The sequence below is a fragment of the Balaenoptera acutorostrata genome, chromosome 11, assembly GCF_949987535.1.
Source record: "Balaenoptera acutorostrata chromosome 11, mBalAcu1.1, whole genome shotgun sequence".
NCBI lineage: Eukaryota > Metazoa > Chordata > Mammalia > Artiodactyla > Balaenopteridae > Balaenoptera > Balaenoptera acutorostrata.
Window position 1 is genome coordinate 17,490,733 of NC_080074.1, and position 23,737 is coordinate 17,514,469.

The 23,737-nt window shown below is 44.6% G+C and overlaps 2 protein-coding genes across 4 annotated transcripts in view; one reads left to right on the forward strand and one right to left on the reverse strand.

Annotated features, from left to right (window-relative positions):
• APPL2 (adaptor protein, phosphotyrosine interacting with PH domain and leucine zipper 2) overlaps positions 1–23,737 on the forward strand; it is a 50,553-nt gene that overhangs the window by 14,929 nt on the left and 11,887 nt on the right. For all 3 annotated transcript variants that reach the window (XM_007165745.2, XM_007165743.2, XM_007165744.2), the window contains 12 exons: positions 2,436–2,495; positions 3,048–3,119; positions 8,055–8,142; positions 11,269–11,310; positions 11,427–11,485; positions 12,602–12,748; positions 15,612–15,694; positions 17,766–17,924; positions 19,404–19,592; positions 20,879–20,921; positions 21,005–21,061; positions 21,162–21,250. In XM_007165745.2, coding sequence (XP_007165807.2) covers positions 2,436–2,495; positions 3,048–3,119; positions 8,055–8,142; positions 11,269–11,310; positions 11,427–11,485; positions 12,602–12,748; positions 15,612–15,694; positions 17,766–17,924; positions 19,404–19,592; positions 20,879–20,921; positions 21,005–21,061; positions 21,162–21,250 — 1,088 coding nt within the window. The remainder of the gene's footprint in view (positions 1–2,435; positions 2,496–3,047; positions 3,120–8,054; positions 8,143–11,268; positions 11,311–11,426; positions 11,486–12,601; positions 12,749–15,611; positions 15,695–17,765; positions 17,925–19,403; positions 19,593–20,878; positions 20,922–21,004; positions 21,062–21,161; positions 21,251–23,737) is intronic.
• Positions 14,283–23,737, reverse strand: part of WASHC4 (WASH complex subunit 4) — an 86,173-nt gene continuing 76,718 nt past the window's right edge. Inside the window, exon 34 of the mRNA XM_007165740.3 lies at positions 14,283–14,301. The gene's annotated coding sequence lies outside the window, so the exon portion shown is untranslated. The remainder of the gene's footprint in view (positions 14,302–23,737) is intronic.

A 23,737-nucleotide genomic window follows, 5' to 3' on the forward strand; every position in this document is an offset into this window, starting at 1 on the left:
AAGAGTAGAAACTGTTTCTTGAGTCTGAAGGATTGTAGCTTCATGGAGAGCCTCCTGAGGGAGCTGTGGCAGAGGACGGCTCTTTTGAGACAGTTACTGTCTAAAGCAGGATCAGTACTTTACAGCCCTTGGACGGGCCTCTTATTTTTGTAAATAAAGTTTTATTGTAACAAAGCCATACTCATTTGTTCATGAATTATTTATGGCTGCTCTTGTGTTGTGACAGAGACCGTATATCCCATAAGCCAAAAATAATTGCTATCTAGCCTTTTACAGGAGAATTTTGTCAACTCTAGCCTAAGGCAATGGCCTTCTCAGGTCTTTTCTCTTAGCAGGACTTGGGATCTTAGAGAGTAGTGTTTAAGAGTGTGGATTTTAGACAGACATGAATTCACATCCCAGCCCTGCTACTAACTAGCTGTGTGACCTTGGGCAGGTGGCCTAACATCTCTGTGCCTCCATTTCTTCTGTAAAATTGAGTTACTAATTAGAACATGCCTGACAGGGTTGTCAGAATTAAATGACATAATGCCTGGATTGCAGTTAGTTGGTATCTGGCATGCATTAAGTGCTGTGTAAATGTTAGCTGCTATTGTTAGGATGATTTTGTGGGTCTGCAAATCATAGTTTACGTGGGGCTGCCTGGGGAGCCAGATGCCAAGGTAACTTGAACAAATCCATCTTAAACGCACTGCTGCTAACTCAGAGAAGAGGAGATGGGGATTTTCTGATACAGCAGGGTAGCAGCTCAGTGAATGGGCTAAGACCCTTGTTCCCATGCGCCCTGATCTTCAAAACAGCACTGCTAAAGATGGTCAACTGGCTGACTGCTTTATGCCTGTCCACTCTGTATTTTATTGCCCACCATTTGTGATGTTGCCTTACAGGGTTAGGAAGTATTTCTCCCCTCACACTATGATTCCAGGTATTGTTTAAAAACTTGAAGTTTATATGAATCTTCTAACCTTGTTTGTTCCTTCATTCATCAAACATTTGTGGAGCGCCTGCTCTGTGCTAGGAATGGTTGCATGCTCCTGTCTAGATCCAGGACATAGCACTTCTGGATTTGTTTGTTTGCCCTCCTCTTGGCTTTGTGACTGCCAGCTCTGGTTAGTTTTCAAAGTGGTGGCACCCCAGTAGGATGCCAAAGCCAGGAATTATCATTGTGTTTGCCTGACTTTATTCTGGGGGAGAAGAGAGAACGCCACGTTTCAGGGTCTACTGATGGCTGTTTCTTGGGGCAGATGAAGGAAGGCAGGGAACAGGTTGACCAGTTATCTGCAAAGAAGGCCCAAAAAACATAGGATTAGGCTCTGATGGGTCTTGCAAAGGAGGCCCATGAAAAATAAAACAAGCTCCGGCAGAGTTCAGGCCTTACCCCTAAGGAACAGCAAACCCAGGGGAATTAGAAAGGAAGTGGAGGCCAAGGCTGGCCAGTGCCCTCCCCTTATCTGCTCCAGGTCAGACCCAGTAGCTCCCTCCCTCTCTTAGGAATACACCCTGAACCTAAATAGAATCCTTAACTGAGCTTTAAAAACGTAAGACACGTTTTCTAGGCTGGATGTGTTGATGATGGGAGGATAGTGGTAGACAGCTGCTGTGTAGCTGAAGATCAGAGGGATAAATACGAGAAGAAGAAAGTGGATAGTATTGGCCAGTGAAAAACAGCACAGAAAGGGCCTTCCCAGGCATTGTAGCTGTGCTTCTGTGTTACCGTCCATCATTACTGACCTAGTGCTATAAATTTGGTAGAATCTGACTGTGTCATAATGTTGCTTAAATTCCCACTGCACTTAAAGTCTGCAACTGGGCCGTGGAGCCCCGCATGCCCTTGCTCTGCCTGTGTTGCCAGGCTTGTCTCATTTCCACGCCTTGCACCCCATGCTCCAGCTATGCCCTGCTTTATAGCTCTTCAGACAGGCAGGGTGCTTTTACATGCCTGCCCCTCCTTCTGGAAAGCTCATCCCCATGGCTAGCTCCTGGTCTTTCTCCAGGGATCTGCTTAAAACATCTCTTCCATGGTCTTCTTGAGGACCATGCAGATCCTCCAGTCAGAGCTTCCTACTGCACCCAGTATTTCCTTTGTGGTTCTCATCATGCTTGTAACTATTTTTTAGTGTCTGCTTCCCCAGTAAACCCCATGAGGGCAGGGACCACGTCTTTGTTGGAGGTTTGGCACATGTTAGTTGTTTACTACATTTGTTTACTGACTGAATGACCAGAAGGAGCATCAGTTTATAAATGATGGGGAGCAAAAAGCAAGCTTTAACCTTTTAATTTGTTTTGGTCTTGTTTTCCAAATAATTTCTGAACAAAATATTTTATTATTTTACAGATACATACATATTATGTTTAAGTGATTCTCTGAGGTGGCATTTTTCAGTGACTGTGTATGCACTGGACAAATCTTACTTGCTTTTCTCTTCTCCCTACAGAATGAAATGTGCCTGGCTACTCAACAGCTTTCTAAGCAACTGCTGGCATATGAAGAACAGGTAACTTGATATATATATGGCATATAATGCTGTGCTTAGGACTCAAGCGGAGTTCTTATAAAGGAATTCTCTAGAGGCAACCTTTAGAGACCTTCCCTCCTTCCTTTCTTTTTTTCCACAGACCATTTCCATTTTTTCTTTTGTCTTGCCTTTTCCTATCCACTGATAAATTCTGATGATTGTACCAAAGTCTTTATGATGTATTCTTATTAGCCTACAGAAGTAATCAACTGCCCTGAGGGTTCATATTTTTCGAGGGACTACAAGTGAATCAACACTAAGAATTCCAGGAAATAAACTGAAAGATACCATTATATCTAAACAGAAGGGTGATGACCGACAAAGGAATAGCCTGGGAAGGGCGGTTGACTGCGTGGCTGGGGCAGAACAAGGGGAGAGCGCTAGTTCTCCGCAGTCAGACGCTCTGACATGATGTGCTCTTGGGAGAAGAGAGGAAGTCGAGGTGGAGGGCAGGGTATTATGGGGCAATGCCATAGTGCTGAATTCCCTAGCATTCAGTTAACACCTGCCACTTTTCTTCTTTGGTCGTAGAATTTTGCTCTTGGCAAAGGCGATGAAGAAGTAATTTCTACACTCCACTGTTTTTCCAAAGTGGTGGATGAGGTAAGATAGCCACATGGCAAAATTTTATTTGATTCTTTTTTGAACTTTCTTTCATCTTTATTTTGGCCCACTTTTTATTTTTAGATATCTACTTAAATATCTGAGAAGGTATCTCAACCTTATCTTCCAAGGTTCATTTCATAAAAGAGGTTGTATGCTGTTCCATTTGTTTCTGGTTTGAGGGGAAAGGCTTTGGTATATATGAACAATAGCCTGAAAGAAAGACTTCTAAGAATTCAGTTTCCTAAGGAGGGAGAATTAGTTTCTCAGGGCTGCTGTAATAAAATTACAAGTAGGTGGCCTAAAACAATAGAAGTTTATTCTCTCACAGTTCTGGAGGCCTGAAGTATGAAATCAAGTTGTTGGCAGTGCCACGTTCCCTCCAAAGTAGGGGAGAATCCTTCTTTACTTCTTCCAACTTCTGGTGACTCTGGGTGTTCCTTGACTTGTGGCAGCATAACTCCAATCTCTGCCCCTGACTTCTCTTCCCACGCCAACCCCGTGTTTTTCTCTTCTGTCTGTGTCTTTTCTTCTTATAAGAACTCTTGTCAGTGGATTTAGGGCCCACCAGGATAACCCAGGATGGTCTTATTTTGAGATCCCTTATTGAATCTGCAAAGACCCTTTTCCCAAATATTCACATGGTGTTTGGTATAAACATATCTTTGGGGGGAGTGTGATTCAACCCACTACAGAGAGATTCTTACAACTGTTTTTGTAGCAGTATTGTATAATACATTTGGAATATTTGTGAAAAGCAGGTATTGTTATAGGAAAAAGTACATAAATCCTAATTGTACAAACCGAGCTCAGATGCTACTGGTGTGGGGCAGAACCCTCTGCCGAATTAGGTAGGTGTGAACTGTTTCATCTTCCAAGGAGTGTGTAGTGCCTACCGTAGAATATCATCATAGAGAATACGCAAAAAAGGCAGTGCACAGATGCCATTTCACTGTGCAATCATTGATATGAAGGTAACGCTATCTTCAGTTCATAAAATGAGAAACTAACGTTCATATACTGACCACCTACTATTTAGCAGATGCAGTTCTAGGTGCTGGGGATATAGATACAAACTGTCCACTTCCTTGTGATCTTTGTCCTCTATCCCACTGCTGTGGCTCTTTGAAGTGTGTGATAATATGGATGCATATCTATTCCAGAAGAGTAGGAGGATGAATGAAAATGGAATTAGAGAGGAGCAGAAAGTAAAGTTTTTTGAAGGTGGGGAGAAGAATTTTTCTTAATTAACAGTGAATGAATAACCCAGGGGGAGAAGCAGTAGTCTACACCCACTGAAGTTACGTGTTTTCTTGACTAGAGGAGATTTGCTCAGGAAATGTGATTAGTTGTCAAAACCCTAAACCAGGATTTCTACTTTAAGATATTTACTCAGAGCTGTATTTTCATGGGTGGGAATGATGATTCTTTTTTTTAAAATTAATTTTTTATTGAAACATAGTTGATTTACAATGTTAGTTTCTGGTGTACAGCAAAGTGATTCAGATATATGTATCTTTTTTTCATATTCTTTTCTGTTATAGTTTATTACACAATATTGAATATAGTTCCCTGTGCTATACAGTAGGACCATGTTGTTTATCTACTTTATATATAATAGGCTGTATCTGCTAATCCCAAACTCCTAATTTATTCCTCCCCTCTTCCCCTTTGGAAACTGTAAGTTTGCTTTCTATGTCTGTGAGTCTGTTTCTGTTTTGTTAATAAGTTCATTTGTATCATGTTTTAGATTCCATGTATAAGTAATATCATATGATATTTGTCTTTCTCTCTCTGACTTAACTTTACTTAATATGACAATCTCTAGGTCCATCCATGTTGCTGCAGATGGCATTATTTCATTCTTTTTTATGGCTGAGTAGTAGTCCATTGTGTGTGTGTGTGTGTGTGTGTGTGTGTGTATACACACCACATCTTTATCCATTCATCTGTCGATGGACACTTAGGTTGCTTCCGTGTCTTGGCCATGTAAATAGTGCTGCTGTGAACATTGGAGTGCATGTATCTTTTTGAATTAGAGTTTTCTCTGGCTATATGCCCAGGATTGGGATTGCTAGATCATATGGTAACTATTTTTAAGTTTTTTAAGGAACCTCCATACTGATTTCCATAGTGGCTGCACCAATTTACGTTCCCACCAATAGTATAGGAGGGTTCCCTTTTCTCCACACCCTCTCCAGCATTTAGTATTTGTAGACTTTTTAATGATGGCCATTCTGACCGTTGTGAGGTGATACCTCATTGTAGTTCTGATTTGCATTTCTGTAACAATTAGCGATGTCGAGCATCTTTTCATTTGCCTATTAGCTAATGACAATTCCTTTAGTGGGGAGTGAATCATTCCAAAAGGATGGAAGCCTAGAATTGTGATTTAAAGGCAGTGTCATGGGGCTTCCCTGGTGGCACAGTGGTTGAGAGTCTGCCTGCCAATGCAGGGGACACGGGTTCGAGCCCTGGTCTGGGAGGATCCCACATGCCGCGGAGCAACTGGGCCCGTGAGCACAATTACTGAGCCTGCGCGTCTGGAGCCTGTGCTCCGCAACAGGAGAGGCCGCGATAGTGAGAGGCACGCGCACCGCGATGAAGAGTGGCCCCCACTTGCCACAACTAGACAAAGCCCTCGCACAGAAACGAAGACCCAACACAGCCAAAAATAAATAAAAAAAAAAAAAAAAAAAAAATTTAAAGGCAGTGTCATGGCCTCCTGGAAACTTAACACTGTGAGTTTTTAAACAAGCCTCTTGATGTCAAGACCTAAGCCAGTGAAAGCAGTTAACTCAGGTGGGAAGAGTAGAGTAGCTTTTGAGGTGGTTTTCTCAAAAGGTGGGGCTACATCAGGTTGAAAATTTTTCAAGAGAAGTAATTTGACTCAGAAATTGAAAAATCCAACTAAAAGTAGAGATTTGTGTTGCTTATATTTAATAGAATGCATTGGATTCAGGTGTTCGATGTCTTAGGCATACAGAGATTTTTTTTATCCTTGGTGATTGCACCAAAAGCAAGGTTTCTAGATTACTTCCTTTTAGTGCATCTGAGACAGGAAATCTTTGACATTATGGATTTCATTGCCCAGTATGTGTCAGGCCCTCTGCTCTGAGTGTTTCCTATTCATGTCCTGTTTTATTGTCAAAAGAGCCATGCAGGGAAGATGCTGTTAACGCCCATTTTCCGTGTGACGATACTGAAGTGCCAAGAGGTGGTCTGTGCTCTTCGCACTCTCCTTGGCAAAGGTGCTGTGTTTGGAAGTGGTTATCCCTTACCTCTCAAAGCCCCAAGGCAAAAAGTTGGTGACACAGACCACTTGATCCTTAAGAAGCAGTAGTAGAGTAGCTAGGAAATTTGCTATTCTTGAAGTGCATAACCACTGGAAAAAAACCATTTAACCTCTCTGAGTTTTGTTTTTTTTCATCTGTAAATGGCAGTAGCAGGACAGACCACTTAATTAGGCTGTTATAAAGGTTAAATTAAATAATTATATCAGAGCATTCGGCGCAGAGCCAATTCATCTAATTAACTGTTAGTAAAAAAAAAAAACAGTACATTTCTTATTGAAGTTATTCAGGAAAAGTAGTTAACACATTCTATCCTAATGCATTTTTTGGCATGGCTGGCTTCATGTGTTCCCCGCAGAAAAAGCTGCCATTCTTTGGCTTGATTGAAAGATAGGGAGAACATTGACTTCTTGGCCTGTCACTCCCTGGCCTGACAGATGGTTGACCTTAAGCCAGTCTTCAAGCTTGTCAGAGCAACCTCTGCAAGCACAACCCTGAAGGACCAGACCTGTTGGGGGGAGATCCGTGTGCAGAAGGGGGATTCGGACATGTGACTGCTATCACTGCTGAAAGAAAACTTTGCCAAACGTTTACTCCACAAGATGACTGCTGGGTGATTTCCCCTTATACACCCAACAGGAATCCCAGAGCATCCTCATAATATCTGGAAGTCTGGGCCTTCCACTGTGTTCATTACTGACTACCACATATTTAAAGTTTTGGCAGATGTGTGAGCATGAAAGACAAACTCTATATCCCAGACAATGTGTTGGAAAGAGCATGGATTTTAGATCCCAGTAGCCCAGGATTAAAATCCCAGCTGTGTCACTTAGTTGCTCTCTGGATTTGGAGATTTATTTGCCCGCCTGTAAAAATGAGGATAATAAATAACAGCCATCTAATAGAGTAGGTGGGAACTAAGTGGTATAAAGCATGGAAAGGTGGCACACAGAAAGAGCTCAAAAGTGGTTGTGCTGATGGTGATAATTTTTATTTCTCCTAGACCATTTACAAAGACAGGATTTAGTAAGGCCTTGAGGTAGAAGGGGAGAAAGAATCAAGGGCTGTTAAAATTATCTAGTGAGGAGGAGCACATTTGAATACAGCCTTCTTGTGCTTAGAAAGGTCTGAAATCTGGCTGAGTTATTTCTGCGGGGAACATTCTTTCTCCAGAGCAATTCCCGGGCCCCCAGTGTCTGTAGTTGCAGGGTTAGTAGGTTCCCAGCAGGCCTGTCTTTCAGGGGTGACTTCAGCCCCCTCTGAGAGTGAGAGAGCACACAGAGGCCCGGCAAAGTGCTGACCTGTGCTGCCAGCACATCAGAGCTTTCTCCCTCTCTAGGCGGGTGTGGCTCACATCAAGAACACAGAGCCACAGTTTGCACAGTTAACAAACAGTAACTGTGGGCTCGGGGACTCTTTTAGCAAACTTAACTGATGCCCCGGTCAGTTAGAAGCTTGCATTTAGTTTTTAATACCTCTTAGCTTCTGTCATTTACTGCTTTATGAAGGGTATTTATTTGCTAAGGAAGTCTAACTGAGCTCTTTAACCACATGGATGTGTTCAGTGTGACCCCTCAGTGAAATAAGACAGTGTCAGTAATAGTGGGTATAATTTTCTTCAGTAGATTTCTCTTTCTTTCAGGTTAATGTTCTCCATACAGAGCTGGCTAAACAGTTGGCAGACACAATGGTTCTACCTATTATACGGTTTCGAGAAAAGGATCTTACAGGTAAAGTAACTGAGTTCAGTGCCATATACTTTAAGAATATTAATTCATTTAATAGTAATTTTTACTGCAATTATTTCTTTAAGTGTGTGGATCATTGAGAAATGCCTTCTTTTTCAGCTTTTATTAAATCTTCACTATGTTCTTGGCTCACCTAAAGGAAGTCACAGGCCAATAAGAAAACAGACTTGGAAACAGACAATTGTAATATTATGTGATGAGGGCAGCAGGACAGAGATGTACAAGGAATAGAAATGGCACACAGAAAGGCGTGATTACCCTTTGAGGATGAGGCACCAGGGAAGGCTTCCCAGAGAAGAAGAAGATCTCTGAGCTGGGTTTTGATAAATAAATGTTTACCAAGTAGACAAAGATGGCGAGGCTTATATTACAGGTTAGGGGACATTTGTAAAGGCATGCTGTTCTTGGGGAGCCATGAACACTTTGGAACGTAAAGTGGAAGGCTTGGAGAGGGAAGGACAGAGTGGGGACCATACTTTAAATGTGCTAGACTCTGGGGGTACAGCTGTGAACAAGGTATATAGGGTCCCTGTTCTGATGGAGCTCCATTTTAGTGAGTGGGAGTATCTGTGACTAGTTCAGAGAGCCTAGTTGATCTTTTGGATTAATTTTGGTTCTTCAACTCAAATAAAACTTCAGAATAATTTTATATCATTTGAAATCAAGGTAGTCAAAAACTAAATATAAAAAAGAATAAATAATCTTGAAAAAACTTAGTTGATATTACAAAAGGGAATGCAGATTTTCTAGTCCTTTTGTCCTTTCTTATTTCATTGAAAATATTCATTGCATAGAGAATAAAGAATTGTATTTTCTAGAACACTGATTATAAAACATCGCAGACCAAAAAAGTCTAAACCTGAGTGCTGAAAGATCTGTTTGTTCAGTATAGTAGTTCCTGTTTAAAAACAGGAAGTTTAAAACTTTCTTTTTAGGCAGAAAAGATGCAGTAAATGGAAGGCCAAATCTTAAATATGAAGCTTTTTGTCCCCTCACTTTGAGATCCCCTGTGATCATGTCACCTGAAGCCTATGGGGGAAACAGTAGAACTGGCATAAACTCTACCCAAGGGCAGAGTGACAGCACTAACACTTGGTAAATAAAAAATAATAAATAATATGTCAGCTTGTATAAAGAGAAACCTTGATTGAGAAGGGTTTTTAGTGTTTTTTAGTGTTGCTCATCTGTAATCGCAGGTAAAACCCAAACTTAAATGCGGTCATGTGCTGATTATCCGGTAGTGACTGAAAGCCTCATTGAATGCATTTTTAAAAAAGATTTTCTCTAAATGAAAACATTAGAAATGTGTGGGGATATCATTTAAAAAAACAAACTCCAAGTCTTTTAGAAACGAAATAATTACCCCCTAAGACTTGTATCGTCAGACTGATGTCTTTCAGGTTTGTTACGGGAACCTAGGGTTGAGAATGCCCAGCATTGCTGATGATGTGGCCTTTGTTAGTCCGAAAGGCTCGACTTGTGGGTTAGTAGTGTCAGTAGTATTTGCCCAGGGTGATGATTCCTTTTTAAGAAAATAAAACTGTCTAGTAGTAGTAAAAGGAGAAGCTCTTAGTATCTATGAAAAAAGTTAATCAAGGTATACTTTTCTGCTGACACCAAGACAGAAATTTGAAGTGTTTGGCTTGGGTCATACCTGAGTCAAAATCAGAACCAAATTAGAATCTGGCATCCCCTCTGCTTAGTGGTGTTTTGTTTTTTGTTTTCTTTTTGTTTTTGTTTTTTAACATCTTTATTGGAGTATAATTGCTTTACAACGGTATGTTAGTTTCTGCTTTATAACGAAGTGAATCAGCTGTACATATACATATATCCCCATATCTCCTCCCTGTTGCATCTCCCTCCCACCCTCCCTATCCCACCCCTCTAGGTGGTCACAAAGCACCGAGCTGATCTCCCTGTGCTATGCGGCTGCTTCCCACTAGCTATCTATTTTACATTTGGTAGTGTATATATGTCAGTGCTACTCTCTCACTTCACAGCTTATCCTTCCCCCTCCCCGTGTCCTCAAGTCCATTCTCTATGTCTGTGTCTTTATTCCTGTCCTGCTCCTAGGTTCATCAGAACCTTTTTTTTTTTTTTTTTTTTTAGATTCCATATATATGTGTTAGCATACGGTATTTGTTTTTCTCTTTCTGACTTAACTTCACTCTGTATGACAGACTCTAGGTCCATCCACCTCATTACAGATAACTCAATTTCGTTTCTTTTTATGGCTGAGTAATATTCCATTGTATATATGTGCCACATCTTCTTTATCCATTCGTCTGCTGATGGACACTTAGGTTGCTTCCATGTCCTGGCTATTGTAAATAGAGCTGCAGTGAACATGTGGTACATGACTCTTTTTGAATTATGATTTTCTCAGGGTATATGCCCAGTAGCGGGAGTGGTGTTTTATCTTACATTTTGTTGCCTTTTTCATTTACCCACCAATATAAGTACATAATCTGAATGAAGACAATACAAGAGTTATTCAGGAAGCTATTTAAAATTGATGAGGAAGAAACTCTAAAACTGCTCCAACAGGAAGTAGAAGATGAGAAAGAAATGAAAAATTAAAGAATAGAAAGGCAGAAAGCAGCCCCATATCAGAAAGAGTAAGAAAAATGTGAAGAGAAATTTAAAAGCTGGAGGCAGTTTTGAGACAAATCGAAAAACAATGTAGAAGATGTGAAAATGCTTTGCTCTGTTTGACAAAGTAAAAATGGATTGTTTTAGAATCGTACAAAGTGTCACTTCCTTTTAAATATCTCTGTGTTTTTAAATTTTTAACCTTGGACAGTCATTGCTCTCACTAACTTTTTGGTTTTTTGGTCTTAGACTTTGTTAAGCCGTCTTTGTGCATGATGGGTGTGGCACCCACATGGGGTAGTATTTATTGGTGTTGGCTTGTTGCAAGTACAGTATACTAGATTGCTTCAGATGTCTTTCATTAAAACAAGCATCCCCAGGCACCAGGACCCGAGGGTGCTGGCGGAGCTTCCCCCCTTCCACGCACATATCTTTATTTTCTTGGGAAAGCACAGAGCTCTGGGTTAGCGTGTTTTATTTTTCTTTGCTTTAAGATGTTTCTTTTCTCTTGTTCAGAAGTAAGCACTTTAAAGGATCTTTTTGGACTCGCCAGCAGTGGTAAGCATCTTCTCTTTTCTTGGTATGTGAGTTTAGTATGTCTGTGGGAAGAGATGCTGAATGAATGTTCTTGCCTTTCAGCCCATCTGGGTGCTAAAATATCTCTTTATTTTTAGAGCATGACCTCTCAATGGCAAAATATAGCAGGCTTCCTAAAAAAAAGGAGAATGAAAAGGTACGAATACCTACCTTCCATTTTTCACTTCATTTACTTAAGCTCCTTTTACGTTTCCGTATTGTGAATTTGTGGCATTGAGGGTGTCCTGATGAATTCTTTTTTTCTCCTATACATGGATTTTAAAAAAAATAAATTTATTTATTTATTTATTTATTTTTGGCTGCGTTGGGTCTTCGTTGCGCACATGGTGCTTTCTCTAGTTGCGGCGAGCAGGGGCTACTCTTGGTTGTGGTGCATGGGCTTCTCATTGTGGTGGCTTCTCTTTTTGTGGAGTATGGGCTCTAGGCATGCAGGCTTCAGTAATTGCAGCACACAGGCTCAGTAGTTGTGGCTTGCGGTCTCTGGGGCGCAGGCTCAGTAGTTGTGGCACACGGGCTTAGTTGCTCCGCGGCTTGTGGGATCTTCCCGGACCAGGGATCGAATCTGTGTCCCCTGCATTGGCAGGCAGATTCTTAACCACTGTGCCACCAGGGGAGTTCCTGGATTTTTAAAATATTTATTCCAAACCTCATAAGTAGACTTCTTCTCTGTTCTAGCTTTTTTCAAACTGGTTTATTAAATGTCAACTTGGAACCATTGTAAAATGATAATCACATAATGATTCTAACTTAAGCTTGATAGCTCATATGGTTATCTGACTCACATATACTTGGGCACTTGAACTCCTTGCCCTGGATGTTGACTCTGATTTTTTAACTCATGCTCTCTAGCTTTTTATCTGCTATAGATAATATCGAATATTTTCAGGCATATAGCTTTTACTTCTGTTCCATGATTTCCTGGGAGTACAATCTTATGAGTGAACCAAAATATTTATGGCTTTGAATGCATGCTGCCATATTGTTTTCCTAAAGGATTGTAGCTCTTTGTAGTGCTACCAGCAGAAAGTATTGTCTTCACCCCAGTGCAGCCTCAGAAACGCTGAGATGCTATTAATTTGGTATTTTTAATTTGGATTTTTTAAAAACTTGAGGTGGAATCTCATCTGCTTTTTATTTGTCACAAAAATTGTTCTAATGAATAAACAAACATGTTTTGAAGTTGCATGCTCTTACAGAATTGCCCCTTGCTTTGGACAGCTTGATGTTTGTTTTCCTTTCCCCTTTTAACCAGGTGAAGACTGAAATTGTAAAGGAGGTGGCAGCTGCCCGGCGGAAACAGCACCTTTCATCCCTTCAGTATTACTGTGCTCTCAACACGCTGCAGTACAGAAAGCGGGTGGCCATGATGGAGCCCATGCTGGGCTTTGCCCACGGACAGGTAGGGTGATCCCTGTCCCTGAGGCGTCAGACCTAAGCCCGCTGTGGACAACAGCATGGCATTCTGCTGACGTAGCCCTTAGGAGATACGGAAGCATCATCAGAGAAAGAGACACAGGTGCACAGCCTCGCTGGAAATTTCTGAGATTCAGCACTTGGAGAGCTTCCAGAGGGGCTGGGTCATCATTAGTTGGACTTACTAGGCTATACGTGCAGGAAATGATGGCTTTGATCCCAGCACTCCTATGGGGAGGAGCTGGCATGACCCTTTGTGTCGGATTCAAATGAAAGCCAGGCCTGGTCCAGTTTTCTGAGAAGCAGCCAACTCCCAGGTTGGTGGAGCTGGGCCTACAGCCCAGGACTCCACACGATCCTTTGCTGCTCTGTGTGGTAAGGGTCACCCTCAGCTGGGCTGTTCTTTAAGGATACGTTGCTGAGGTTATTGCTGGCACCTTGGCATCTGGGGCGTGGGGAAATGTTGCCACTGCCTGATGAGGTCTCTGTAGAATATTTATCTGGCTTCTTCCTCACTTTTCGTGGGCTAATGAACGTTTGTTTGCAGGGAGGCTCCAGTTTTGGGATGGGCCCTTGACCGTGTGGCACTAGCCCTCACCCTCCATCCCTGCCCTGCTTCAGCCCCACTTAGATTGGCTCCAAAACCTCACTTGGGCATGTGAGAAACACAGCTGGGAACCTTCTCTCAGTTGACAATCTAGGAACATAAAAGAATGTGAGGAAGCAAAATGTTGAGAAGAAAAAAAGCAACTTAAAAAAACCACATGTGAGCATCTATTTTTTTAAAATACATTTTAAAAATACATATATTTCAAAAGAATACAATATCAGTTTCATTCAGGGAAAAGGAGAACAAGAGAGGATCTTTAAACATCTAAGCTCAGCTGTCTGTCTTCTTCATGTGGTTATTTTATTGTTGAGTGATAGGAACACTAAGGTCAGCTTGGTGTCTTTAGAGGTAGTATTTAACTAGAGCAATAAAATCATTCTGTGTCAGCGGAGTAAAGCTGGATTAAACCAAAAACTAGCACTGTGCAGCTGGGGGCTTCAGTCCTCAGCAAATCCTTGGGAGCTCCCCCCGCTTCCTCATAATGGGCACTGTGTCCACACGTGTATACTCGCTCACTCTCTGTCACCCTTCCCTCTCCTGTTGCACCTCTGCCCCTGCCGATGTCCTGGCTTTGTTGGAGAATGCCAGTACTCCTTTGTTGTCTCTGATTAATACCTCCTCTCACATCTGTCCTCCCTGATTGACATTTCTTGCCTTTGAAGCAGTAATTCCTGCTCAGTTAGAGACCCTGAGTCAGGGAGGGACCTGGACTCAGCATCTCAGAAAGATGAACTGCTCCAGGCCTGATGGATCAGTGCTTGGGGAGCTTGGTTGTTTAGAGGAGGGTCTTCACAAGTCCTAAAGGATGGGTTTGATACTGGCTGGTTTCACTCGCTTCCATGGCCAAGGACTCCACCACTTCTCCCAGCCTGGACACAGTTGGGGAGGACAAGACGTTGGGTGCAGTAGCACCAGTGTAGCCCCCGTGCCTAGGAAGTCAGAACAGAGCACACCGTCATTGTTGGGTGGTGGCAGCGTCATTTTTGAGGACTGAGGATGGCATGTTTCATTTTTCATATGAAAAGTATGCAGATTTCAAGACAGAAGACCAAATAAAAGTCTCACCCTGCAGACTTTTTCATCCTGATGAAAACTATAGTTCCTTCCTAAAGACCAGGTTGTTGTCTGACACCATGAATCTTTGGGATGATTCTAAAGCATTCGCTGTCCTACTGCCTCATCAGCCCTCTTTAACCAATGCCCACTGAGCATCTACTTTGTTAGTTGATGGTCATATGACCCTAGTGCTTCCTGCTGTTCACAGAGGGCCATGAACTTAGGTCTTTGGATGATGTTGCGCTGAGTGAGACTTCTCAGCACCACCCACCTTAGTGGAGGTGGTTTGACTCCATTCCTTCCTTCCGTGGCCCTCATTAAACAGGTTTCCAATTAGACCATGATTCAGTCCTCAGGCCTGCATACAAACTGAGGTTTTGTTATCTGTGTACAGGTTCATGAGAACACAAAAATGAACTTTAGTGTCGTATTTACAGGGTAAGTACTACATAATGTGGCTGTAGAAGCCAGTGTCGTATCCCTTCCTTCCATCCGTTCATTCATAGGGATTGCATGAGCCCCTGCCTTAGGCATTTACAGAATAGTAGAGGAGCTGAGACATGGACTTAGAGTATAAAATCCAAGGATTTCAGGGAGGGGAAAGAGAGAAAAAGCCACCTTGATGTTGTGCACTTAGAAATGTAGAAAGCTTATTTAACGGACCTTGATATTCAACATTTCAGGGACCCAGAATGGCATTTACAGTGTTATCTCTGTATGGTTCAAAGATCATGGGGCCAGAACATCTCCCTGCAGGTATACCTTGCATTAGGATAATCATGATCATTGTGTTTCTGTACTGTGAAAACTAAGTACATTGGTGTACATACTTCCCCAGGGTGTCTGGGGAGCCAGGTGTAAGGAGTCAGAACTGTGCTGGTGACACCTACTAGCCTTCTAGAGGTGAGAGGTCGATCTCCATGCCCACCACCCAGGGCAAGAGCTGCTCCCGGATCAGAACGTTGGGGAGCAGGCTTCACCCTCCTCCCTCTACAGATACACCAGGGGCTTTGGGAGTCAATCTCAGCCGGTGAGGTGGGGCTCAGCAGAGAGGCAGCAAGTGCCGCCAGCGAGGAGGGGCCAGCCAGCGTCTGCTGCCCCTGTGCTGTTAGTCTCACGTGTCATGAATTCATCGATCACCTTGCTTAGACACTTTTCAGAATATCATAATTATATCTTTCAGATTAACTTTTTTAAGAAGGGAGCAGAGATGTTTTCCCAAAGTATGGACAGCTTCTTATCCTCCGTTGCAGACATGGTTCAAAGGTAATGCCGCACTCCGGTTTGCATCTCATGTATCTTTCCTCACATCCTGCAGCCTGTGTCCTCTCTCCTTGTCAGTGTCTCTCTGAGCCATTACTAGGCCATCAAAGTGCAGCACCAGCTGTTCCCACAGTTTTGTGACTGGGCGTTGAAAGCCCCGGCCACACAGCCTGCTCCCGAGGGCTGGGTCTAGTTCTGTGAGTCGTGCTTCTGCTGCCTGACCAGGCACATCCTGTTACAGGGGCAGCAGGCAGGGCTCCCAGTGGAATCTGGGAGCACAGGAACCTCCTGGTTCAAACAGCTAAAGCATTCAGCTAAGAATTCTAGTTTTCCTATCCCTTACGTTGTGTCCTGGTGAGTAGATAAATACTGCTGCTCCTGTGCCACTAGGAGGGGTCTTGCTGCCACATTGCTGTGCATCAGCAGCCAGCCAGCCCGAGTGGCCAAGGAACAACGTCTAGTGGTGGCTCTGGGCTCTGCAGTCCTTCCCCGGGAGGTGGACGCCTGGCCTCGCTGCATCAGGGTGTAAGGATTCTGAACCCAGCCTAAACCCAGACGGGTGGCATTTCAAACCACCCCACAGTGCCGGGGCTTTTCTTTTAGTCCCTACCTCACAGTGATACACTTCAGGCTTTTTTCCTGACACACACACACACACACACACACACGCACGCACGCTTTTTTTTAAATTAAATGAAACATGATTTAAAATAAAAATCTTCGAAGGGAACAATTGAAGGTAGTTGCTTTTCTACCCTGTTCTTTGAGTTCTGGGAGCCTTGGATTAGCTTAGAGTTTTTGAGCCTCCCTGTATGGGTTGGGGAGCAGAGGGGGGACAACTCCCTGGAGTTGTGTACATGATGTCACGTTGGTTCACATGAGGGCTTTTCTGGGGGAGACAATCCTTACCTTTCATCAGATCCTCAAAGAGGCTTCTCACAAAAGCTGAAGGACCTAAGCGGTTCTGTATACTTTTGGCTCCCTCCATCCACTTCTGTACAGCTTAACTTCTTTTTTCTCATTCCATTCTCTCAGCCTTGGCAATGACAACCCCGTTAAACCAATGAAGTTTGTTGGTGGAGCCCCTGGTCGTTCCATTCAAATATCAAAATAGCCAAAATTAACTTGGACTGACCGCTTGCCTCGGGGTTGCATTAAACAAGACACAGGTAGTATACACTGTGAACCTCTAAGAGGAGAATCTGGAACATACAAGCCCAGTCTCACTCACCTACAGCACGCTTCTGAAAGGAAATGCTGAGGAGCTCACTCTGTAACACACTAGACTCGCTAGCCCCTAAGGCTCCTCCTGATTTCAACATTGGAATTCAGTCCTATCTCCTTTACACAGTGGAGAAGTGGAACAATGCCTCTAGAGTTTGTTTTCTCGGATGGAGGGCCCATTTTGGCAGACTATGTTTAGGACTGTCACCCAGGCTGTCACCCCTGGGTGGGGTAGCTGTTGAGGCCTCACGTTATGGGGAGAAAGGGCAGCTGCTTATTTCAAGCTAAAGCTTCCAGCTTTTCCACGCCTCAGACCATGGGCAGCCGGGCCGGCCAGCCTGCACCGTCTCAGGGCAGTTGTGTGGCTCTCACATAAGGAAAAGCATTGCTCCTGGCTTTGCTGTTGCACCTTGGTACCACCTCCTGGTCACTTTCCGGTCTCCAGTGGCCGTCCCCACCATTCCTGCCTAAACCGGGGGGTGGGGGCCATGAATGACTGCCGTTTCCTTCTTGCCTTTCGGGCTCTTTCACAGGCTGCCAGCACATGCGGCTCCTGAGGATGGGCTCGTCTTCTAAAACTTGCATCAGCAGTTCTGAGCCTGGATACCACTGTGTCAACAGAGAAATTATTTAGCTGGGTTCAGGCATCGTCCAGTGGTATTCATTACGCTCTGTTTGAAAACGACAATCATATAAACACTTTTGGTAGCACAGACCGGAGTCCCTGTGATCTCCAGCTTTCAGAGCCTCGGAGGTGGAGCGTTGTGCCCCCCTGTGTGAGGCAGGAAGCCGTGGGGAGGCTCCACCATCTGCTGTGACGAGTGACTGACCTGACACCTTGTGTCTCAAGCATCCAGGTGGAACTGGAAGCGGAAGCGGAGGAGATGCGGGCATCCCAGCAAGAATTACTTTCTCTTGAGGAAGCTGTTTACACTCCAGACTTGGATATGGCTGCACCCCAGATCAACAGGAACCTCATCCAGAAGGCTGGTTACCTTAATCTTAGAAAGTGAGAGTTCATCGCCTGCCTCTTCTTCTAAAACCTGTGTTCCCTGGGAGTGGCTAAACACCTGTTAAGTGCCCCAGCAGAGGGCGGGGGTGTGTGAGGTTGGGTTAGAGCTCCCGCCACGGCGCCCCTCCTGCCTGGGACATAGGAAGTGTCTGGGCCCAGGTCCCAAACTGCACTGAGAGATGGGGCTTGAAACAGTCGTGTGAGTAGAACCCAGTCAGTGCGTGGACTCCAAGACACCACAGGCCGCCCCTCCCTGGTCACCGTGGCCATTTGACATAGACTGCTCTTCACTGTCACCATCCTAGACCATTGAGACCCTTCCCCAGACCCCTGACGGGTGAGAGCAGTGTGCCGGTGACGCAGCACTGAGGCCAGAGTCTGAGGGCCAGGAAGCTTCCAGAATCATCCAGGTTCATACAGACTGAACCCCATGTTTAACCCTCAGGTTTCAGCTGTTCACTATGAATTAAAGAGGTGCCCAGGTTTGACTGTGCCTGAGAGCAGGTGGGGTTGTTGTCAGGTGCGGTGGTGAGCTCTGACTTTGGTCAGACGTCCTGGCCCGGCTGGGCCCCGCTGTCCCGTCATTTCATCTGTAAAATAGAGCTGAAGATTGCACCTACTTCGTAAAGTTGTCACAAAGATTGAGTGAGGTAATTCCTAGCAGGTATAAGCACTCAAATGTTAGCTATTACCATTTTTGGAAATTGTAATTATTGAGGCAGGAAACCTAGTGCCCCATACATAGTCGCTACTCAGTAAATACCAAATCAAATAAATATATTTGATATCCCCCAAATGGAGGATGTGTGAAGAGGAATTGCCAGCTGTTTTCTTACCAGGTTAGAGCCTTTCAAAGGTCTGTAAAGCTCATAGAGATCACAGGCCAAAGGTCTCCTTTAGTTCTGTACAGATAGAAAACTCCACAAGGTTCTGGTTTTATTTGCCAGGAACTAGATTTTTCTCTTGTAAACAGCCCACAGAAGAAGCATAACATCCAGCTGGAGCAAAACCCAATCTGGTATAAAGTGCCCAGGATTCGGGGGTGTGCGCTGTGGCCAGGGTAACCCTGGTGACTAACTAGACTTAGAGCAGTTCAGCTCTGTGTCTTAGAGAAATGATCTTCCAGGTTTTCAGTTCCCGATGGTGATGGACTAATTCCGTTTCTAGATCCTGGGTTTAGAAGCCAGAGACTGGCTGCAGTCGGGGTGGGCGCCCCCTGCCCCCACCCTGGAGTTGGCTGTGGACCAACCGGCCGTTCCCGTCTGAGCAGAGCCCATCAGCTCCCAGCTCGTTCAAGCTAACCTGTACCTCTCCTGCTACTCTTTGCACCTGAATTCTTTTCAGAGAAGTTTTGCTTTAATGTAAAGCAACACATTATTTCTAAAATGCTACCAATACCCATAAAGAGGCAGCAAGACTGAGGTGCCTCTCATGCTTCCTAGTACTAATGAGCTTTTCACAACACAATTCTTACAGTAAAACAGGGCTGGTCACCACCACCTGGGAGAGACTTTACTTCTTCACCCAAGGCGGGAATCTCATGTGTCAGCCCCGGGGCGCCGTGGCCGGAGGCTTGATCCAGGACCTGGACAACTGCTCGGTGATGGCGGTGGACTGCGAAGACCGACGATACTGCTTCCAGATCACCACTCCCAATGGAAGAGCGTAGGCCACACGGGTTTTATGTGGGAGGAAGCAGGTGCAGCGACCCGCTTCTGCCCAGGGCCTGCTAGGTCACTCCTGTGTGCCAGCCCTCCACGGGGGAGGCCCCGTTCTGGGCGGTGTTGACCTTTCGGGAGGGTGGTTTTATGTCCTCTTTAAGCAAGCACACAGGACCATATGGAATCCAGCCTCCCTTATCTAAGAAGTCCCAGAGAGGATTTGTCTGTGGCTGTGGAGGAGAGGCGACGTCCGTGTGTAAGACGGCAATAGAAGGAGCTGTTTGTCAGCGGAGACTCAGAGAGAGAGGGGTGGGGCCGTAGCCGTTCCTTGTCTGTTCTAGACCAGCCTTTGTGTCCACATCACGGGGTCGGGGGGCTGAGGGGGAGAGTGGGTGCCTGCCCGAGGAGTCCGCTTCCCCGGCCGACACAGGAGATGTGAACAGGACGTGCCGCTGCAGCAGAGTTATTCGTCAGCACTCTGTCCCCACATCTGCCGTGCACCTCGGGCCCAGGAGAGGCCATGTTTGCAGAATGGCAGCCGTGTATCATCACAGTAGATCCCATCCCAGTGGGACCCCCTCTCAGAGCAGTGGTTTCAAACTGCTCCAAGGAGTTTGGAGCCCCATGAAGTGCTCCAGGCTTCACCTGCTTGGGGGAGAGGAGTGGCCCCGTTCTCAGTCAGAGCTGCTCTGCTTGCATTTGCTTTCTCTGTTGGGCTTCTGAGTTGAGATTTTATTTAAACAATAGCACGTTCATGGGGAGGGGGCAGCGTTGGTATGATGTAGACCATCTCTTCTCCCAGAACGGCAGAGCATTTTTAGACATCCTCCTCCCTCTCTGGGTGATGGTAAATGACCTGGGAATGAAGATTCTGGGTTCTAGTCACACACAGTCCCAGGCTGTTACGTAAGTCCTCTGGGCCTTGGTTCCCTCAGGTAAGAAATAGGGATGAGATCCATGTTCCCCGCGTCCTACAGATGAGATGAGGAACACGGACTGGCACGTGTGGAGTGGAGCCCCTGTAAGAGTGACGCCTCCGCGGAAGGAGAGCAGTATTCTCTGTATCTTACTCCTGAGTGACGCCTCCGCAGAAGTAGAGCAGTATTATCTGTATCTTACTCCTGAGTGACGCCTCCGCAGAACTAGAGCAGTATTCTCTGTATCTTACTCCTGAGTGATGCCTCCGCAGAAGTAAAGCAGTATTATCTGTATCTTACTAGTGGCCCGCTGCATGCAGATACTCAGTCACTGAGGTCCAGGAAGCACTTACTTAGATTTACTTTATTTCAGGGGAATAATCCTCCAGGCAGAAAGCAGAAAGGAAAATGAAGAGGTAAAGGTTTTGTTTGTTTCACTTCTGTTCTAGTATAGTGGGTGACTTTGGGATTCAGCAGGTTTTTTTCATGTCATCTACAGTGGATATGTGCAATAAACAACATCTCCAGACAGATCTACCTGACTGACAACCCAGAGGTAATTCACAGCTGCCCTACATGCGTCTCAGCTCTTTTCTCAATGAGAAAGGTAAGCGTCCACCTCTTGCAACTGAGCGTGTCTTCCTCTGGATTTTTAGGCAGTCGCCATCAAGTTGAATCAGACGGCTCTCCAAGCAGTGACTCCAATTACAAGTTTTGCAAAAAAACAAGAAAGCCCTTGCCCCAGGTAACTATAAAGGACAGAAAAAAACTAGCTTTTGTGGAGCCAAACTGTGTATTAGGGATTTCACCTGTACTAGGAATTTCATCCTTACAGCAGCGTGGTGTTCAGCCCTGTTCTACAGAAGCAGTAACTCTGACCAGGAAAGGGTAAATACTTTGCCCATGTTCACACCACAAATGAGGGGCCGAGTCAGAATTCAAAGCTGTCTGCTTTCAATGTCCACCTCCTTCCCCTGGACCATGCAGCTGCAGCCTGAGCACATAGGACATGCACTGAGTATCCTGCTAGTCAGGGGTTCTCCCCACATTTCGTATCAGCATCAACAACATTATGGAACCAAAACAAAAATTTTTTTAAATAAGGAAGAAAATCACCTTTTATGTGTCCATGTTATGGTGCAGGCCTTATCATGTGCATTTATTTCACATATATATTTTTCATATTTTCACATTTTTCATAATTGTTCATATAATAATAATTTATTATTATTGACTATTTGAATATTTAGGTTGCTTCCCCTTCCTTTGTTTGCTGTTGTCATTTATAGTGAGCATTTTCACACATACAGCTTTCCTCGTTTTGAATACTGCTTTAGGATTTATTCCAGGAATGCCATCTTAATGGGAGTTTCCATTTGATTAAATAATAGAAGGCTGTATTATCTGTTATGCTAATGAAAGCATGGCATCACAGGGCAAGTTGAAATCATGACTGTATTAGGCCTCCATCTTTAGTGTCAAGGTAGAAAGAATCCCGTTATATGTTTTACAGATATTGTCTAACGACTCCAGAAGAAAGTTGTCAGAAAGCTCAGAGTGGTTGAGTAACTTCCCAGGGTCTCAGTGCGGTGCAGTGTGGAGCCAGTGCTCGCACACCCAGCCCTGGGACGCCAGGAGGAACGGCCCGAGAGAAAGCAGAGAATAGGCTGAGTCCGATGGTGAAAGAATTAGGTGCCCTGCTGAGGAGCCACAGGCAGGGGAACAGAACTGCAGGCTTTGACAAGAGGGGAGGCATAGTCAGAACCGGCTGGAAAGACTGCTGGGCGGCACCTTCTGGGAGATAGCGGGTGGGGCGGGAGAAGGGAGGGCAGCGAGGCCCCACGGGATGTCCCTGTGATAGTAGCTGTGAAACAGAACATGAGAACCTGAGCAAAGGGAATCAAAATGGGGACGAGGCAACAAGTCTGAGAACACTCCAGTGCCATAATTTAAGGGTAACAGTTTACACAAAAGTAGCATGCTTACTAAGTGCAGCTTTAAGGAAAGCACTTTATAAATGGAAATGGAAATACAGATCCGGCCAGTGGGCTAACCTGTGAGCATTGTACTGGGTAAACGTGTCTGTCTTCTCTCTGTAAAGCCACACGAGTGTTAGAGGGACATAGTGGAGAACACTGCACTAGACTTGGAGTTAGGAGACATGGTCTTAACAACAGCTCTGCTCTGAACACAGCTAGATGTCCTTGAGTGGGTCGTCAGCACTCTGGGCCTCTGTCTCCTCAACTTTGTGATGTAAGATGAGAGAAATCAGACCACCTCCAAGGCCTCTTACAGCTCTAAAATGCTGTCTTTCTGGGGCGTAATCAGAAGGTGTGACTGGTTTTCTAAAACAACAGTCTGCAGCTCAGATGTATTTATTCAGTAACTGATTTTTCTCCTCTGTTCTACAACAGAATAAGTAAATCACATTCTTAGAAAGGAACCCATAGAAGGGATACAGAAGAATCCCTAGAAAAAAAATGACTGTAGCCAGACAGCTGAATCAGTGCAACGATTGGAAGGGTGACAGATGTGGCTGCCAGCTGATGGCCCCAGAGCAGTGGAGGGGCGGGGCAGTATCTCTCTTAGGATCAGCTCATTAGAATAAAGAGATGTTTTGATGACAGTGGGAGAATGAAGTAGAGAAACTCTGTTCTTGGGAACAAACTGCTGTTCACTTCCAAGCAAATTTCATGTGTGGCCTTCCCTCATTCTGCAGTTACTTATATCTAATATTCATTCATTTATCCAGCTATTCAACAAATGTTTGTTGAGTGTCCAGTATGTGTCGAGGCGCTGAGCTAGATCATGAAACTTACAGACTTGTAGGAGAAGACAGGCAAAAGGTAAACAAATACTGAGTTAAAATACAGGAAAGCACTATTATGTTAAAGATGAGGGTGCTGTCATGGAGAATAAGGAGGAGACCGATTTAGGGCCTGTCTATAGAGATAATTAAATTGAGAAGTAAGAGATGAGAAGTAGCCTCTCTTGCAAAGAGCCAGAGGTACTGCATTCCTGATCCCAGCTGTGGAGGCTGAATGGCAGAGAAGAGCTTGGTGTCTTTCAGGAACTGAAAGGAGATCACTAACTAGACAATGGTCGGCAAAGGGAGGTCATAGAGCAAGACGAGGTTGGGAGGGAGGGGGGCAGGGACAGATGATGAAGGAAGTCAGGGCAGGGGTTTGGGGAGCTGTGGAAGGGTTTTAGAGGTAGGGGTGTGTGAGAGAGC